The sequence below is a fragment of the Macaca thibetana genome, chromosome 3 (genome assembly GCF_024542745.1).
Source record: "Macaca thibetana thibetana isolate TM-01 chromosome 3, ASM2454274v1, whole genome shotgun sequence".
NCBI classification, from domain to species: domain Eukaryota; kingdom Metazoa; phylum Chordata; class Mammalia; order Primates; family Cercopithecidae; genus Macaca; species Macaca thibetana.
In genome coordinates this window covers 78,361,122-78,382,393 of record NC_065580.1, presented here as the reverse complement: position 1 = coordinate 78,382,393, position 21,272 = coordinate 78,361,122, and the positions used below count along the sequence as shown (strand labels likewise).

Genomic DNA, 21,272 nt, shown 5'->3' with positions numbered 1-21,272 from the left:
ACAAACTAAGCCAAAAAATTACTCTTTAGTTTTTGTATACTCAAAGTAAGTACAGTGCTTCCTTCCACAACATAATCTTGATATGCAGAACAACAGTGCTAACTATTATTGTTGATAGGCTAACTACTCACTCTAAATCTGATATGACAATTAAAAATGAAAACAAGTCACTTTTAATCTGATATGACAGTTAAAACTGAAAATGGTCCTCAAACCAATTTATAGACTAAAATAATGATTCTTATAAATCTTTTTTTTTTTTTTTTTTTTTTTTTTTTTTTTTTTTTTTACGTAAGAAAGTGGCAGTCTTTTATTGCAAATATGCACACACTCTCGGGCGAGGTTCTCTGGTCCTCAGGTGTGGGGGGCCAGGGAAGTCGCGCCGGTGCTCTCGGGTGAGGTTCCCCGGCCCATGAAAACGGGGGTCGAAGAAGTCACGCGGGCTCCTGCTGGCGGCGGACTTTTATGCATTGGTACTGGAAGGCGGAGGGCAGTGGGCGGGATAAAGGCGTGATGGGGCGTCTCCGTAGGCGTGGCCGGGTAAGTTTCGATCTCTTCAGATTGACGTCACCTGGTGCATGCTCGGTTGATCTGCATCTTCCCAGGCATGGGCTGCATTTTCCCACGCGCGGGAAAGTTGGTGAGGAAGAACCCAGAAGCAACATGGATTGTGCCTCCTTATTCACCTTTCTCCATCTTGTCCTTTCTCCCTCACCCAAACAGTCCAACCTCTTATTGATTATAAGAATTTGGGGCGCCGTTGTCTGTCTGGCTGCTTCCTGCTGTTAGGGGGCATAGTTAGGGTCTGAGGTTGGCAGTTGGGTGTAGGGATGCAGGAGCATTTGGTTGCAGGTGACTCAGGTGATCTCTTGGACCTTGGCTCAGGGAAATTTTATTAAAATGGGAGCAAAATATAAGGCAAGGCAGAGGATTAGTATGGGAATTAGGAAATCACAAAGGGCACCCTGCCAAGCTAGGTCTTACATGACAGTAAAAAGTTGGGAAACCCACTGGTTGGGGGATGGGTCAGGAAGGAGGGTGTCTATGGGGTTTATGAGGGAAAAATCAGTTAAGTTAAGATGAAGAATGGTGAGGAAGCGGGAAAATTTGAGGAGGGTGTTCATCCTTGAGTAGAACCTGGTCACCTTAGGCTCGGCGAGGGTGACCAGGGTCTCCGAGTGTGGGCACCGTCAGTCGTCGTCCAGGTGTAGGAGCTGGAAGGAGCCTTCTGGCCGAAGGAGAAATTCTCAGAGCGGCACCAGTGGAAAGCTGGAACACTTGTTCGGTGTTGGTGGCTGGTTGGGTTGGGAGCCGGTTCGCTGGGGAGGAGGTTCGTTAGACCCCTAGGGGATGTTGAGGAGGGGTCTCCTCCCAGGTCGGGTTTCAGCACCAGCTGTTTTAATTTAATTTAATGTAACTTAATTTAGGAGAGCTAAGCAATTAAACATGAGGCCAAAGTACGTAAGAAAGTGGCAGTCTTTTATTGCAAATATGCACACACTCTCGGGCGAGGTTCTCTGGTCCTCAGGTGTGGGGGGCCAGGGAAGTCGCGCCGGCGCTCTCCGGTGAGGTTCCCCAGCCCATGAAAACGGGGGTCGAAGAAGTCCGATTCTTATAAATCTTATTGGTAAAACTAAACAAATTGGATTACACAAAATATTTTGTATCTTGTACAAAAGTAGGTATCTCAAGAAAATCACTATAATACAATCTTAATTTTTATATTGTCAAGTTTATTAAATGGCAAAATTTCCAGGAACATCAGTTGTTTAAAAAAAAAAAAACTGAAATCACATTGTTCATGTTAATATCCTACAACTGTGGTCTCCCAATAAGAGAGGCATGAAACAATATGCTGATGTGTAGGGAAAAAAAATCAGTGCAATATACATATTTACCTTTTATCTTTAAAAACAAGTAAACTTTACTAACATTTAGGGAAAAAAGAACATTGGAACTTCTAATAAAATTTTCACTACAATTTTAAATGTTCACTTAAATATTTACTGAGCATTTACTATGTTCAAAAGAGTAGGCAAAGCAAAATGCTATCAATGTTATCAGTGCAATATTAGATAAAATTTAGTATTTCCTCTTTTTAAAAAACATCTTGCTAAAAGGAAATGATCTTATAATGTCTTTAGGCAGAAACCAACATGGAATCTTAAACATCATTATAGTGACCTTAAAGTCTGTTCCATCTCCAATATTTACTACCTTATGGTAATCATTTCCACATCTCCCATGCTGGAACTTCATAAGAACTTTGCTGTTATCCTGATTTCCTCCTCCTCCCTCACCTCATACAGCTAATCAGCCACCAAATGCTGTTGACTTTTCTTCAGCCCCTTTCCTCCAGTTCCTCTGACCTTGCTATGCTTCCTCATCTTTGCCCTATACCTGTGGTCTCCCAATTAAGAAGCATGAAACAATCTGCTGACATGTAGGAAAAAATATCAGCAATTAAATATATTTATTTTTACATTTATACATACTTTTTATCTTTTAAAACAAGTAAACTTTAACAGTTTGTAGAATGAATTATATACATATGTCACCTAGAAATATATAAACTTTATTAGGGGTACAGATTCAAAATTGCTAACAAGGGTATGGAATAAATAAAGTTTGAAAATCACAAGACTAGACTATTAACATGGCTACTTATCTTGTCCTCCTACTGCTTCTACTTCTGTGTCAATGTGAGTTATAGTTCTTAAATGTGAAGCTGGTCATATCCTTTAGCTGACAAAGGATCTTTCCTTGGCTTTTCATTTCTCTTAGCAAAGCTTACAGGGGCCTTACGAAACAGTGAACTTTCTAACTCTCCAGTCAAACTGTTTTCTACTCTCCACCATTCACCCCATACCCCAACCGTGCAGTATCTTACTGTTCTCTACACACTGGGCCCTTTCACAGCTGAATGCTCATGTAAAGACTATTCCTTCTGCAAAGGCAGCAAGATGTAGTATCAGGTTCCTACAGAATATCTTTGTTGGCAGCTAGATGCCATGGAAGTTAGCTAGGTTACTTAATTTCTCTAACCCTCAGATTCTGGGACCTTTAAATAATGACCGCGTCACCGACCTATAGGACTGTGGTGATACTGTTGGAAATAATACAAATAAAATCACCTGAACACATTTAATCATCATAGCAATTCTATGAGACAGGTATCCCCAATTTATAGGTGAGGAAATTGAGATACAGATAGATTGAGTAGCTTGTCCAAGGGCACATAATTAAGTGGCAGAGCAGGGATTCAACCTGGCTGCCCCAGAGTCAATGTTCATTATTGTTACGCTACCTGTTTCACTAAGTTTGGATCTATCTCAACTCCAGTGTCTTCATTAGAGATGTGAGGAGATGACCAGATGAATCAAGTTCCTTCCAATCTAACATTCTGTTTCTAATTAAAGGCTTATAGCTCAGCCAAGAGCTTCATTGGGTCTGCCTTCTGTCAGTGTCACAAAGAGATAGTGTAAGGAGTGGTCCCTATGAGTTGATACTTCTCAGAGGAACACAAAAGATAATGGGGGAGGAAAAATCCAACAGATTCCCTTTTCCTTGAACCTAGTTGACACCTATTATTTTCCACCCAGTTACTATCAGAGTTTACTGGTTACCAGCAAGACCAACAGCAAGAAGGGGAAGATGAAACAGTTTTGGCAGTTACTTCCTTTCCCCTTATTTCAACAACAAATTTGAAATTCATGGCCTCTTTCCCACCAAGAGCCTATCACTAAATTTAGCATAATCTTAGTTTAATTACTCTTGGTTTTTATTTTTATGAAGAGTATCACACACTCTTCATGAACATTAAAAGCCTAACATAAAATTTAACAATTCAAAGAAAACACATTTTCAACATAGCTATAAAAATATATCCGTTAAAAAATGGACATATCATGAAGAAAGGTCTTAATACTCAAAAAAAATCTCCATTAAGCACTACACTGTGCTAGGCACTAGTTTATTTACTGACAGTAAAGCAATGACCAAAATATGGTCATTTACTCTTGTTGGAGCTAACATCATGGTAAATAGATAAGCGATTAAATGAAACATATATGCAGGTATGTTAAAATTTTTTGATTTGCTTATATTCTAAACAGCAATAATGGCTAAAACTGAGTTGTATACCTAAGTAGTTTTGAATTATGAATAATAACTCATAGACAGCTATCACAGTATCTGCCATTGGTACAATTGTTAACATTTTCAGAAAGAAGGGACAAGAGCATCTACTGGATACTTATTTTGTGCTGTTAGACACTGGAATGTATGTATCTTAAGATGCTGTCTTGAAAGAAAGATAGGTAAAACGACCTTGGGACATAATTCTAGAATAGATCAATTTTAACCTATAGACTAACTCCTTTGTTGGAATAATATCTTTATACTCTGTAATTTTACCACCAAAAGGTTCCTCTAGGATAATAAGCATCATAGAACCATATCAAGAGAATATTTTGATAAACACATCCAGGTTCAAAAGCAGTGATTTTTCAAGGTGTGGTAGCTCAAAGAAGTGTACCCATCATATCTGGTTTTACAATATAAACCCCCAAAAGAAAACTGCCATAAAATATTGGCTGATTACCTAAAAAATAGAGGGTTAAAGCATAGTAAGGGCACAGGTCAAAAAAAAGGTCAAGAAATAGAACCCTAGAGATAAATACAAGTATGTTAAAATGTATGTATAAAGGAATAGGAAGATGCCAAAAGCAGTCTGTTTCAGAAGTCTGCCTAGGGTCAAGCCTAGACCCTGGAAAGACAAAATAATACTTTTTTTTCTCCTAAGACCAAGGGAGGCTCAGTCCTAACACTAAAAGTTTAGCAATATGAATATTTACGAGTTAAATCACAGAATGAGTTAAATAGGCTTATATGCATTGGCTTGGGAAACTCTATCCACATAGTGTACACTGTTCCTTCAGGAAAATATAGCTTAAATTATAAGTAATCAATTTATGGACTCTTGGAATACAACTCTCAGTAGTTGGCCTGAATAAAATGATTCCATTTATTTCATGATTATAATAATCAATGTTTCCAAAATATCCTGCAAAACTGTAGAATTTTATAACAACTGCATAAGTGAACTGTGCCAAAGATCAATGATAAGTAGCTGACTGAAGTCTACATTTTGTGGCTTGCCCAGCACCAGTTTGGCTACCATCAAGCAATGCTGGCAGAGCTGCTTAAGCAACTAATATTCTGACACTGCCATCTGTATTACATAAATGGCTATTTTTGCTCCTTGCATTTTATTTTGGGTATGATAATGTGGAAGAATGTAAGCTACCTCTGAGGGTACATTCTGACGATGTCAAGATGAGTGCTCTTATTCTGGATCTCTGAATTCTCCGCACAGAGAAGAGCAGTAGTAGTTCCTATGGCTATTAGTTAGCCTGGAAACTTTATACATGTGACCAGTGTGACCAAGTTGCCTTCAATCTTTAGGTTACTGGAAAAATCTAGTAAAAAATCAAAACAAAACACCAAAAACCCATTCACTTGAAACAGTCTCTCAACAGTTGAAACTTTCTTGACAGAGTGTTTTTGTCCTGGCATTGCAATCCATACAGGCAAAGAAAAAAACCAATGTGCGATGCAACTAAAATTATTTTATAGGTCTCAAATGATACATAATTCATAGCAAATAGATGTTAGGAACACACAAAAATAACGTTAGCAAAGTCAGAAAAAGAATACGTATATAAAACGAATACTAGAAAAATAATCAGCTCACCAGCACATCCCTCATTAGGGCAGCTATTCACTGCAGCTATCCCTCTCCCCTCCATGTCTATCCAGGCTCCTACAGATGTCTGAACTAGTTACTCTACCACAGAACAAATCTCTCTACAGCAACTGCAGAATATGTAGGTACTCCAAATCAAATCAATTCTAGTTAACTTCAAAATTATAGAATTCATTCTGTTTTCATAATGATGAAAAGCTCTAGGAAAGCTATACAGCTTCCTTTTATGTCTCTAATAAACAAAACACCAATTTATGATTTATTGTAGAAAACATACATTATAGGAAAGAATTAGTATCTTTTTTTGAGATGGGAGTCTTGCTCTGTTGCCCAGGCTGGAATGCAGTGATGTGATCTCAGTTTGCTGCAACCTCCACCTCCTAAGTTCAACTGATCCTCTTGTCTCAGCCTCCTGATTAGCTGGGGCTGAAGCTGCATGCCACCACACCTGACTAACTTTTTGTATTTTTAGTAGAGATGGGGTTTCACTATGTTGGCCAGGCTGGTCTTTAACTCCTGACCTCAACTGAGCTGCCCGCCTTGGCCTCCCAAAATGCTGGGATCACAGAAATAGTATTTTTAAAAAACAGCAAAACCCAGAGTTTGGGCTTTACATGAAGAAGAAATGAGTCAGAAACTAGCCTACAGTTTGAATGACATAACATATTAGTTCCAGAAATTGTAAAATTTCTGGACAACTCCTTCCTTTATACTTTTAATATTCTAAACATCATTGTCTAATAGTGTATTATTTGTTTACATTCCTAATTACTTCCTACTAGACTATAAATTCCTTAAAGACAGATATCACATCTTAATCATCTCTATTTCTCCACTCTCTAGTACAATATCTGACATACAATAAATGCTCAACAAGTATTCCTTAAATAAACTAGAAGTATAACCTCAGTTGAAATACATAAATCTCAACTCCCAATTCTAAAATACCTATGTGTACATACTTACATATATAAAAGGGATAGGTGCTATTTTCATTTTCTCTTTATAGTGTTTGATTTGTTTGAGAACTAGAAACCTTGTATTGCATAACAGAGGGCTACACAGTATTCCAGGGAATAGTAACATCAACTTGATCTTAATCACAAAATAATGCCTCTCAGCTAAATATGGTAGATATTATGAAACTGATGTCATAGGGCTTTAATTCTCAAACTGAGGTGATCTTGTAGAAAACAGAGAAATGTCTTAAATAATTCTGAAACCCATTCTATATTTATAAGTTCTAAAGAGATTTTAAAAAAATCACTATTAAGCAACATTCATCACCACTAATTGTTTGCCATGTGCCAAAAAGTTGTGCTACGCATTTTGCTATATCTCATGTAACCCCAATAATGATATGAGGTAGGTATTATTACCCTATTTTACTAAGAAATATTTTTTAACTATTAGGAAAAAACCTTAGCTTTAGAGATGATCTGAACCAATGTTCTCATTTTACATATTAAACAAACAAAAAAAAGTATAAAGAAGTTAGTGTTATGCAGGCTTATATCTGGTATGTAAGAACAAAAGGACATAGAGGAAAATATACCAACAAAGGCAAACTTAGGAAAAGGTCTAACCTGTCTAAGAAATGGTCAGAATTAATATTATTAGATAACTGACACAAACTAGGCCAGAGAAGGTGATTTTGACTAAGCTGTGGAAGTTAAATAATTGATATTTTTTCCTGAAACGATTAGGGAAACTAACAGGTGATAATAAAGGTGATTATTTTTATAGCAGCAGCTACTATTCATTAAATCCTTGAGAATTAATGCAGGTTTTATGTCCAAACCTTCACAGGATTTTCAAATGCATTCCTATGGTCCCAAAGCCAGTGCTACTCTTAACTTCTATGTTATAACATCTCCTGCAAAAGACCCTGGCAGGAGAATGACATGATTATACCTTCTCATAATAAAATAGATTATATATCTTTAGGAAAAAGAGCTATTATATATTAAATAACACACACTGTTTGAAACTTATGATGTAAGTGAAGACCTGTGAGCTACAGAAACCACTATTCACTGGGAGGCCCTGAAGGCAATCTCACAACTAGTTAACCAAAATGGAACTCATCTACCATCTTCTCAATACCATTTTCTTTTTGGTTCAGCATCTCTCAATTATCCACAGTATTAAAGAAAACAGAACTCCAGAATTAATTGTCTAGCTGTACTACCACCATTATTTCTACTTTTCATTTTTACCCCAGGTACAAGTGTTAAGTAGCAAAAGTGGCCAACCTGAACTGTACTTATCCTTTCTACTGGCATAACAAAGAATATGAGTTTGGAATCAAGACAGACTGGTTTCTCCATTTACCACCTACACAACTTAAATCAAGTTACTATTATCATTTCCATTTACCTTCAAAACAAACATTCCTACTGGAAGCAAGATGTTTTATTGTGAAACATCCACATTAAAAGGTTGTGAGGAAGTGATTAAAGGTGTTTATTCTCACAGGATGCTTCAGTGAAATGAAAGTTTCCTAGTCTGACATTTTAAGACATGGAGGCTTCCCACGTGAAGCCAAGAGATATCTGGTACTATATTCAATATATCCTTAATGAAGGAAGGGGGTCCACAAGGCCTTCAATAATGAAAGAGTCAACAAGAAAGGGGAGAACTGTTAAGATCTACCCACATATAAAAGCAGAGGACAAAATCCAAAGTAGCTTCCACTTAACATCTAAGAAGAGTTACATATAATAAGTAAAAGACGTTAGACACAAAGAATATATACCTCATTATTCAATTTGTATGAAGTCTAGTAACAGGGGAAACTAAATTATAGTGATGGAAGTCAGCAAAGTGGTTACTTTCAAGTGGAGAGAGGAAGGATGCTATTGGGGAAGAGGCGCAAGGAGCCTTGTGGGATAATAAAAATCTTCTATATCTATACGTGACCTAGGTAGTGGTTTCATGAGCACACACATGTAAAAATTCATTTGGCTGAGCACTTATGATCTAGGCATTTTACATACAACAACATATCAATCATAGGGGATGGGGTCAATTCAGAACAAGGACCGTAAAACTAAGATTTTATAACCATATAACTTTGTATAGTTTTACATTTTTGTTGCCATTGACCTATTTCTCTATGGTGACAAGCAGTAAATTTGTTATAAACATAAGTTCAGTATTTCTTTGCAAGTAGGTAGGAAGGTAGAAGCTGGGCAGTCTACATGGCCTTCTGTAGCTAGGTCTTAGGGGGCTAGAAACAGAAAGAACCCAGGGAGTGTTGGCAGACAAGTGGTGGTAGACACAATGATAGAAGAACATGGAGAGATAGTTGGGCTTGATAGGAAATAAGAATCCCAGAGGGTCTCAACAGTTAATAATTTATCTACATACTATAATATAATCCCTGATGTCCTGTAGGTACTCACTGAGCTTTATAAACTTGGTTAAAAATACACTCTTTTCCAACAGAATTTTTAGAAATGATTTCCTCGCAAATCAATCTGATTATAAAATCTAACTTTAAGCTTGAGAAACATAAACTTTACCATAACCATCATCCGCTCTGGACAATACCAAGGAAAAGACCTATGTATTATATGAAGTTGTACACACTCCATTTTATGGCTTTCATTAGCTGTTAGAACCATGCGCTGTGCTTCTCTGACACATTTATGGAAGATGTTTGTTAGAGTCACAAAGAAGGGGGTATGTGAAACCAATGAACAAACAAACCTAGATTAACCAATCTTTAACAATGTCACCACTCAACAAAAGAAAAAAAAAGGATGTAATGGTCTAAGACAAGGTATAATGAGCAAGGCCCCATAACAAACCCTCTAAGTGGACGATTCCATTCTTACCTTTATCACGATCATAGAGCAAATCTTCTGTTGAGCAAGGGCTACCATCCTGGGATTCCGGGGGACAAAAAGGGGAGACACAGGGTGAATGACTGCTGCAGCTACTGCTGCGCTCCTGGACAGAAGGAGTCTGAGTGTCAATGCTGCGAGTACTACTGCTCCGGTAATGAGCAGGGAGTGGAGCTCTTCGACCATCTGGTATGTCCAACGGCTGTAAGAGGAATACCATTAAACATCCAAATGCTGGTGCATACATTCATCTACATAGAAAGCGCATAGTATTTCCTTTGATTTCCTATTCCACCACTACTGACCCAATTTATTCTTCAAAGGCTAAAGATCAAGCTTGTATCTTAAGCTAATTTCTATATATGTTACCTTTATTGAACTAAACATTTCTTTTCAAACAAACTGTTGGCCTTAAAAATTCCATAGCTCACTGTATGTACCTGTAGGTCAGCACATTCCACAAAACTCTTCAAGGACAGCAGGAGTCCTGTGCCTGGTACTACTCCTGGCACATGGCAGATATTCAGTAAACATTTGCTGAATGAATTAACAAAGCTAAAAAAAAATCACTTTGACTTGCTTGTAAGAAAAAGTGAAATCTCATATTCACAGGTACAGATTTTTCTGTTTGTTCTTCCTTCCTATTTTAATTTTTTAGAGGCCATGAACAGAACCATAGTTTCTATTTCCTTTGCAAATGATCCAAAATTTCTAATAAAGAGGTTTATTCTATTAGTAATCAATAGAGGTTATTAATGTAACTCAGAAGAATTTTAATATTAGAAGAATTTGGATGTCAAATTCTACTAATTTGGTATCCAACTAAGTAGGACTACTCGTAATTTTCCTTAGTTTGAATACCTTGTTCTCAGTAGCAGAAAGAGAAAAAAGGAAACCATCATCATAGAGCCATATATTTTGGACCTGAGGGTACCTCAGAGCTCACTGGTCCATTGTTTTGTTTTCACAAATGAGGAACCTATAGTTCAGTGACACAGCTAATTAAGTGGCATCAGAGATGCTGCTGCAGTGGACTCTTTCTACCTAACTACTCTGCTTCTGTAAAAATACATCTTACGCCATATTCTTCATTTGTGTGCTAACAAAGTGAGGTTAACAAGTAAAATTCTCTATATTAAGTTACTATATAATTGAAAATATTTGCTGTTATTAAACACACAGGATTGCAATGCTAGGGAAAAGAACCAATATGCTGTTAATTTATTTATAACTTATTTTCACTATTTATTGTGTCTACTGCTCTTACTCTGATCATTGTCATTTCAGAGATTTTAGAAACACTGTCGAGAGGGGAAATGAAGGAAGGTAAAATCAGGTGAGATTCAAAATGTATCAATATTTTCTATACCAAACAAGTGAAGGCTGAAATCCAAAACTTTGCAAATGAGAACTTCATTTAGAGTTCTGCCCCTGCTGCCCCTGGACTGGAGAAGAAACAAAGAGGCTGAGGGCTTTACTTGCACTACTAGCATGACATACTCACCATACAGAGAGGAGCCCATCTCCTCCCTGTGAGCCCTCGGCACCCCACCTTTCATCTGGTGGGGCTCCTGGCTCAGGCCAGCAGCACAGCTGCCCCACCCCCTGCCTGAACATCCTGGTAGCAGCGGATCTGTGTTTCTGAAGTGGAGGTCCCAGACGCACCAAAAGACCCTTTGCCATTACCACTGCAGTGGTACTCCCCTTGCTACCCTTGGACTAGGAAAGGAGCAAAGACCCTGAGTGCTTTAACCACACCTCCAGCAAGCTGCCACTGCCCTCAGAAGAGGTCAGTCTGTCTCCCCCAGGATCCCCCCAGCTTGAGCCCACAATGCAGCTGTCCTACTCCAAGCCAATCACACTGACTGGCAGCAGTTCTGCATTTCTCTGGGGTGGACCCCAGAGACGAGTGAAAGGCCCTCTGCCATAGCCACTGCCAAGTTCCCTTCCCCTGCTGCCTCCAAGCTCGGAGAGAACATAAAGCCTTAGCTCACCCCAGGGCTGAAGCCTGGGAGTGCCAAGCCAAGATCTGCAGCCAGCACTTGAGTGGGAGAGGAGCCCACACTTTCAGAGCACTGAGAGGGAGCACAGTTGCAATCATGAGGAAATACAGAAGAGCCACGTGGCTGAGCAAGAGCTTACCTACTGGCCATTACGCTTAAGGGCCATCAAACTTCAATCACAGTGCAAACTTCAATACAAAAAATACTTTGCTAATAAACCCTCCTGTGAAACTAAAGACAATAACTCAGCTACAAATAAAAACCTTGTACAATGCCTCAGACTCTAAAAACATCCAGAAAAGTCAACCAACTGTACAAATTATGCCACGGTTGAAGGAACACCAGCCCACACAGGTGAGAAAGAACCAGTGCAAGAACTCTGGCAACTCAGAAAGCCACAGTGTCTTCTTTCCTCCCAATGACCACATTAGTTCCCCAACAAAGGTTCTTAAACAGGTTGGAATGGCTGAAATGACAGAAAGATAGAATTCAGAATATAGAAATGAAGGTCATCAAGATTCAGAAGAAAGCCAAAACACAATCCAAGGAATCTAATGATTACCATAAAATAATACAGGAGCTGTTTGATGAAATGGCCATTATAAGAAGGAACCAAACTGATCAGAGAGTTGAAAAACACACTACAAGACTTTCATAATGCAATCCCAAATATTAATAGCAGAATAGACCAAACTGAGGAAAGAATCTCAGAGCTTAAAGACTGATTCTCTGAACTAAGTCAGATGAAATTTTTTTTCCTTTTTTTTTTTTTTGAGATGGAGTTTTGCTCTTGTTGCCAGGCTGGAGTGCAATGGCACAATTTTGGCTCACTGCAACCTCCACCTCCTGGGTTCAAGAGATTCTCTGCCCTCAGCCTCCTGAGTAGCTGGGATTATAGGTGCCCACCACCATGCCCGGCTAATGTTTTGTAATTTTGGCACAGATGGGGTTTCACCACGTTGGTCAGCCTGGTCTTGAACTTCTGACCTCAGGAGATCCACCTGCCTTGGCATCCCAAAGTGCTGGGATCACAGGCATAAGCTACCATGCCTGGCCAAAAAAATTTTTTTTAATGAATAACAGAGAATGAACAAAGCCTCTGAGAAATATTGTACTATGTAAAGAGACTAAATCCACGATGCACTGGCATCCCTAAAAGCGATGAGGAGAAAGCAAGCAACTTAGAAACCATATTTCAGGATATTGTCCATAAAAACGTCCCCAACCTCACTAAAGAGGCCAACATTCAAATTCAGGAAATGCAAAGAACCCCTGCAAATACTACACAAGAAGACCATTCCCAAGACACATAATCATCAGATTCTCCAAGGTTGGAATGAAAGAAAAAATGTTAAAGGCAGCTAGAGAGAATAGGCAGGTCACCTACAAAGGGAACCCCATGAGGCCAACAGCAGACCTTTCAGCCAAAATCTTGCATGCCAAAAAGATTGGGAGCCTATATTCAGCATTATTAAAGAAAAAATTTCCAAGCGAGAAGTGCATATGCAGTCAAACTAAGCACATAAGCAAAGGACAAATAAGATCCTTTTCAGACAAGCAAATGGTAAGAGAATTCATTACTACCAGACCTGCTTTAAAAGAGATCCTGAAAGGAGTGCTAAATCTGGAAAAGAAAGAACATTATCAGCCACTACAAAAACACAATTAAGTACACAGAACAGTGACACTATAAAGCAACTACACAATTAAGTCTGCATAATAACCAGCTCACAACACAATGAAGGATCAAATCTGTACATATCAATATTAACCTTGAATGTAAATGGATTGAATGTCCCAATTAAAAGGCACAAACTGGCAAGCTGCATAAAGAAGCAAGACTAAAAGGTAGGCGTCTTCAAGAGACCAGGCTCACATGCAAAGACACCCATGGGGTCAAAATAAAGGGATGGAGAAAAATCTACCAACCAAATGGAAAACTGAAAAAAGCAAGGTTGCTATTCTAACTTCAGACAAAACAGAATTTATACCAACAAATATCAAAAAAGACAAAGGGCAGTATATAATGGTAAAGGGTTCAATTCAACAGGAAGACCTAACTATCCTAAATATACAGGCACCCAACACAGGAGCATCCAGATTCATAAACCAAGTTCTTACAGACCTACAAAGAGACTTAGATGTCCACAAAATAATAGTGGGAAACTTCAACACCCCACTGCCAGTATTAGCCAGATTGCTGAGGTAGAAAATTAACAGAGATATTTAGGACCTGAACTCAACACTTGACCAAATGAATTGAATAGACATCTACAGAACTCTTCAACCCAAAACAATAGAATATACATTCTTCTCATTACCACATGGCACATAGTATAAAAACAACCACACCAATGGACATAAAACAATCCTCTACAAATTAAAAAAAAACTGAAATCATGCCAACCACACTTCTGGACCACAGTACAATAAAAACTGAAATCAATACTAAGAAAATTGCTGAAAACCATATAATCACATGGAAATTAAACAATCTGCTTCTGAATGGCATTTGGGTAAACCATGAAATTAAGGCAGAAATCAAGAAAGTCTTTGAAACTATGGGAACAAAGATACAACATACTAGATTCTATGGGACACAGCTAAAGCAGTGTTAAGAGGGAAATTTACAGCTCTCAAAGTCCACATAAAAAAAAAATCAGATCTCAGATAACAACTTAACATCACATCTAGAGGAACTAGAGAAACAAAAGCAAACCAACTCCAAAGCTAGCAGAAGACAAGAAATAACAAAAATCAGAGCTGACCTGAAAGAAACTGAGATGCAAAAAATCATAAAAAAGATTAACGAATCCCTGCGTTAATTCTTTGAAAGAATAAGTGAGAGAGACTGCTAGCTAGACTAATAAAGAAAAAAAGATCCAAATAAACAAAATCAGAAATGACAAAGGGGACAGTACCATTGACTCCACAGAAATATAAAAAACCCTCAGAGACTACCATGAACACCTCTATGCATACAAGCTGGAAAACACAGAAAAAACAGGTAAATTCCTGGAAACATACAAACTCCCAAGACTGAACCAGGAAGAGAGAATCCCTGAACAGAACAATAATGAGTTCTGAAATTGAGTCAGTAATAAAAAGCCTACCAACCAGAAAGAGCTCTGAACCACATGGATCCACAGCCAAATTCTACCAGATGTATAAAGAAGAGCTAGTACCATTCCTACTGAAACTATTCAAAAAACTTAAGGGGGAGGGACTTCTCCTTAACTAATTCTATAAGGACAACATCATCCTGATACCAAATTTGGCAGAGACACAACAATGACAACAAAAACTTCAGGTGAATATCCTTGATAAAAACAGATGAAAAAATCCTCAACAAAATACTGGTAAACCAAATCCAGCAGCAGATCAAAAAGTGAATCCACCACGACCAAGCAGACTTTACCCCTGGGATGCAATGTTGGTTCAACATATGCATATCAATAAATGTGATTCATCAAATAGAACTAAAAACGGAAACCACATAATTATCTTAATAGATGCAGAAATGGCTTTCAATAAAATCCAACATCCCTTCATGTTAAAAACCTCCAACAAACTAGGCACTGAAGGAACATACTTCAAGATAATAAGAACCATCTAAGAAAAACCCACAGCCAATGTCACACCGAATGGGCAAAAGCTGGAAGCATTCCCTTGAAAACTGTAATGAAACAAGAATGCCCTCTCTCACCACTCCTGTTCAACATAGTACTGGAAGTCCTGGCCGGAGCAATCAGGCAAGAGAAAGAAATAAAAGACAGCCAAACAGGAAGAGTAAAGGCACACGATCCCTGGTTGCAGACAATATGATTCTATACTTAGAAAATCCCATAATCTCTGCCCAAAAGCTCCTTGATCCAATAAACAACTTCAGCAAAGTATTTATTAAGAAACAAAACATACAAAAATCAGTAGCATTTCTACATACTAACAATATCAAAGCTGAGAGCCAAATGAAGAACACAATCTCATTCACAATAGCCATAAAAAGAATAAACTACCTAGGAATACAGCTATCTAGGGAAGGGAAAAATCTCTAGAATGAGAATTACAAACCACTGCTCAATGAAATTAGAAATGACAATATCAGATGGAAAAACATTCCATGCTCATGAATAGGAAGTATAAATATTGTTAAAATGGCCATACTAGCGCGGTGGCTCATGCTCGTAATCCTAGCATTTTGGGGGGCTGATGTGGGCAGATCACGCAGTCAGGAGATCGAGGCCATCCTGGTCAACACAATGAAACCCCGTCTCTACTAAAATATAAAATAATAATAATAATTATCTGGGCATGGTGGCACACGCTTGCAGTCCCAGCTGCTCAGGAGGCTGAGGCAGGGGAATTGTTGGAACCTGGGAGGTGGAGGTTGCAGTGAGCCAAGATCATGCCACTGCACTTCAGCCTGGAGACCGAGCAGCAAGACTGTCTCCAAAAAAAAAACAAAAAAAAAAAACCCCAAAAAGCCATACTGTCCAAAGCAATTTCCAGATTCAATGCTGTTCCCATCAAATTTCCAATGATGTTCCTCACAGAATTAGAAAAATCTATTTTAAAATTCATATAGAACCAAAAAGGAGCTTGAATAACCAAAGTAGTCCTAGGCAAGAAGAACACAGCTGCAGGCATCACATGACCTGACTTCATACTATACTACAAGGATATAGTAACCAAAACATGGTACTGGTACAAAAGCAGACATATAGACCAATGGAACAGAAGAGAGAGCCCAGAAATAATACTGCACACCTATAACCATCTGTTCTTTGACAAAGTCGAGAAAAATAAGCAAGGGGAAAGGACTCCCTATTCAATAAATGGTGCTGGGATAATTGGCTAGCCATATGCAGAAGACTGAAACTGGGTACCTTCCTTACACCATATACAAAAATCAACTCAAGATGGATCAAAGATTTAAATATAAAACCTGAAACCATAAAAACACTGGAAGATAACCTAGGAATTACCATTCTGGACACAGGACCTGGCAAAGATTTCTTAAGAAAGATGCCAAAAGCAACTGCAACAAAACCAAAAATTGACAAATGGGACCTAATTAAACTAAAGAGCTTCTGCACAACAAGAGTTTTCAACAACAGAGTACACAGGCAACCTACATAATGGGAGAAAATGTTTACAAACTATGCATCTGACAAAGGTCTAATATCCAGAATCTAAGAAATGAAAACAAATGAACAGCAAAAAACAATCCCATTAAAATGTGGGCAAATGGTCAGGTGTGATGGCTCATGTCTATAATTATAATCCCAGCACTTTGGGAGGCCAAGGCAAGAGGATTCTTGAGCTCTGGAGTTTGAGGCAAGCCTGGACAAATTAGCAAGACCTTGCCTGTACTAAAAAAAAAAAAAAAAAAAATCAGCTGGTTGTGATGGGACGTGCCTGTAGTCCTAGCTATTCAGGAGGCTGAGGTGGAAGTATCATTTGGGCCTGAGGGATTGAGGCCACAATAAGTCATGATTGTGCCACTATACTCCAGCCTGGGCAATGGAGCAAGACCCTGTCTCAAAAAAAAAAAAAGAAAGAAAAAGAAAAAAATGGTGGGCAAATCACATGGACAGACACTTTTCAAAAGGATATACACATGGCCAACAAGCATATGAAAAAATGCTCCACATGACTAATTATTACAAAATTGCAAGTCAAAACCATAATGAGATACCATCTCACATCAGTTAGAATGGCTATTATTAAAGAGTCAAAAAACAGGCTGGGTGCGGTGGCTCACACCTGTAATCCCAGCACGTTGGGAGGCCAAGGCAGGCAGATTGCCTGAGCTCAGGAGTTCGAGACCATTCTGGGCAACATGGTGAAACCCTGTCTCCACTAAAAAAAAAAAAAAAAAAAAAAAAAAAATTAGTCAGGCGTGGCAGCATGCACCTGCAGTCCCAGCCATTTGGGAGGCTGAGGCAGGAGAATCGCTTGAACCCAGGAGGCAGAAGTTGCAGTGAGTCAAGACTGCGCCATTGCATGCCAACCTGGGCAACACAGTGAGACTCGGTCACCAAAAAACCCAAAACTAAACAAAAAAGCCAAAAAAACAGATGTTGGCAAGTTTGTGGAGAAAAGGGAATGCTTACACACCGCTGGTGGGAATGTAAATAAGTTTAGCCACTGTGGAAAGCACTGTGGTGATTTCTCAAAGAACTCAAAGCAGAATTACCATTCAACTTAGCAATCCCATTATTGAGTATATACCCAAAGAAATATAAATTGCTCTACCATAAAGACACAAGAATACACATGTTCATCACAGCACTGTTTACAATAACAAACATACAGAATCAACCTAAATGCCCATCAGTGGTAGACTGGATAAAGAAAATGTGGTACATATATACTATGAAATGCTATGCAGCCATAAAAAGAATAAGATCATGTCCTTTGCAGCAACATGGATGGTGCTAAAGGCCATTATCCTAAGTAAACTAACACAGGAACAGAAAACCAAATACTATACATATTCTTACTTACAAATGTGAACTAAACATTGAGTACATATAGATACAAAGAAGGGAACAACAGATATCAGGGCCTACTTGAGGCTAGAGGATGGGAGTAGGGTGAGGATTGAAAAACTACCTCATCAGGTAGTATGCTTATTACCCGGGTGGTGAAATAATCTGTGCACCAAATTCCCATGACATACAATTTACCTATATTACAAACCTGCACATGTACGTTTGAACCTAAAAAGTTGAAAACTTCATTTGTCTACAGTATGCTGCTAAACAAAAACTATACCAACTTCATACAACAATAACTATTTTACTCTAAAGATAATTTTTAATTATTTACATACCAGTTCATTTTATAAACAAAAAAATGTGAACAAGATGTCTGGTTAACTATGTTGGAATACTGACATAGTTAACCAGACAATTTTCCTTTTTTGGCTACTGGCCAGTTCATGGTGATATTTTGATTAATTAAAACTTTGAGGTACACTTAATCATAAATCTAAAACTTTTAAAAATTATAAGTTTGTAGGTTATCCCAGAATAATTCTGATATGGCTACAATTGAAGTATGGCTTATTTAAAAGCAGAAGTACTTTACCAAGTTTTTTATTTTAGTACAGTTTTGCTTTTTAAGGATGTTTTTAAGGAATCAGCAAATATGTGAATTATCTCATCCTCTAAAAATTAGACCAAAAGTTTACATCCTTACATTACTGTTCTTAAACCTTACTTAATGTGTAAAGAAAACAGTTTAATGGGCTGGGCACAGTGGCTCATGCCTGTAATCCAAGGACTTTGGGAGGCCAAGGTGGGCGGATCATTTGAGGTGAGCAGTTCGAGACCAGCCTGGCTAACATGGTAAAACCCTGTCTCTACTAAAAATACAAAAATTAGCTGGGCATGGTGGTGTGCGCCTGTAATCCCAGCTATTCAGGAGGCTGAGGTGGGAGAATCACTTGAACCTGGGAGGCAGAGGTTGCAGTGAGCCGAGATTGTGCCACTGCACTCCAGTCTGGGCAACAGAATGAGACCCTGTCTCAAAAACAAAAAACAAAAAACAAGAGTTCAATGGTAAACAGGGATGCCATGATGTCCGAAGAATTCCTTGATGTTGTAATATATATAAAATTATAAACTTAACATGAAATTTTGAAGGAGAGTAAAACAGTATAACCTTTTGGGAGGGTAATTCTGGCAATATTCAAGATTTTAAATGTATAAATGCTACAACCTAGCAATTTCACTGCCAATTTTAAAATAGGGAAAAAGATCTAAAAAAAACATTTCTCCAATGAGAATATACAAATGACCACTAAAGGCCGGGTGCTGTGGCTCATGCCTGTAATCCTAGCACTTTGGGAGGCCAAGGCGGGTGGATGATGAGGTCAGGAGATCCAGACCATCCTGGCTAACATGGTGAAACCCTGTCTCTACTAAAAATACAAAAAAATTAGCTGGGCGTGGTGGCGGGCGCCTGTAGTCCCAGCTACTCGGGAGGCTGAGGCAGGAGAATGGTGGGAACCCGGGAGGCGGAGCTTGCGGTGGGCTGAGATCATGCCACTGCACTCCAGCCTGGGGGAAAGAGAGAGACTCCATCTCAAAACAAAACAAAACAAAACAAAAAAACCACTAGCACATGAAAAGATGCTTAACATCTTCAGCCACTAGGAAATGCAAATTAATACCACAATGATGTATCACTTCACATCCACTAATATTGCTATAATTAAAAAAGGACAGATAATCACAAGTGTTGGTGAGGATGCAGAGAAATTGGAATTCTTATACATTGGTAGGAATGGACAATAATGAAGACACTTTGGAAAAGAGTCTGGTAGTTCCTCAAAAGGTTAAACAGAGTCACCATATCAGCAATTCCAATCCTAGGTAGATACCCAAGAGAAATGCAAACAGTATATTCACACAAAAACTTGTATACAAATGTTTATAGAAGCATTATTCACAATAGCCAAAAAGTAAAACAATCCAAATTTCCATTAACTGATAACTGAATAAATAAAATCCATATAACTGATTAATATTTGGCCATAAAAAGAAAGTCACCGATAACAGGCTAAACATGGGTGAACCTTAAAAACACTACACTAAGTTAAAAAAAAAATTCAGTTACAAAAGGCCACGTTGTATGATTCCATTGAAATGAAGTGTCTAGAATCACCACCAAAAAATCCGTAAGCAGATTAGTGGCTGCCTAGGGCCAAGAGTATTACAGGGAAATGAGAGTCCACTGTGAAAGGATAAAATGTTTCTTTTTGGGATGATGAAAATGCTGTAAAATTGATTGTGGTGATGGTTGTATAACTCTGAATCTCTTAAAAACCACTGAATTGTACACTAAATGAGTAAACTGGATGGCATGTGAATTGTATCTTAATAAAGCCGTTACTAAAAAAGTACTTTTCAGACAGGTCGTTATATCAAAGAAAAAAAGGATTCAAATATCCCACGTAACCTTACCTTGGATACTTCTTCCTTCCCATTATTTTCTTTAATGAATACCTTTTCTAATTCAGGGCTTATTCCTTCTACATTGCAGGGCACACGTGAAACAGATGATTTTGGCACTGATATATTTGACAGTGGCATAGGAACTGACCTTGATCCAGTAGCCTATGAGATAAGATAAAGGTGGTATCAAATTATTTATGGTCAAAGCAATTAAGAACTAAGGAGTATGGTAAATATTAAAATTGAAACTCAATGAACAGAGTTATTTCTGACCTTCCAAATACAATAAAAATTCAGGTGCACATAGAGAAATTTAGGTTCTGTACTAAGAAAGTAAAATGAAAATTACATAGTCAAAATAATCATTTCAAATCCCTTTATGTAAGTATAAAGGCATAGCTGTATAATGTATATACTTGTTCAGTAGAATGGCAGAATCTTCTGCATTATTTACATTGTTTTCCTTTTTCTATTTCACGGGAACAGCATAGTTGAAGTCACGTAACTTAAATATATCACGTAAGTCCACTGCATAGCTCTGTATGAGTATGTTTAAAAGATGTTTGTTTTCTGTATAGTGACAATTACCTTCTAGTATCTTCCATTTCCATCTAAGAAAATCTGTTGGATTATTAAGTCATGTGGCAACAGTATTATGCTAAGCTCAACAACTCAACAATTTAAA

The 21,272-nt window shown here is 38.1% G+C and overlaps 1 protein-coding gene across 5 annotated transcripts in view; it reads right to left on the bottom strand.

Moving 5' to 3' along the window:
- The window catches only part of GLCCI1 (glucocorticoid induced 1), a 133,138-nt gene that overhangs the window by 9,305 nt on the left and 102,561 nt on the right, over positions 1-21,272 (bottom strand). For all 5 annotated transcript variants that reach the window (XM_050782957.1, XM_050782958.1, XM_050782959.1 and 2 more), the window contains 2 exons: positions 20,597-20,749; positions 9,610-9,820 (listed from right to left, as the gene is read on the bottom strand). In XM_050782957.1, the coding sequence (XP_050638914.1) occupies positions 9,610-9,820; positions 20,597-20,749 (364 nt within the window). The remainder of the gene's footprint in view (positions 1-9,609; positions 9,821-20,596; positions 20,750-21,272) is intronic.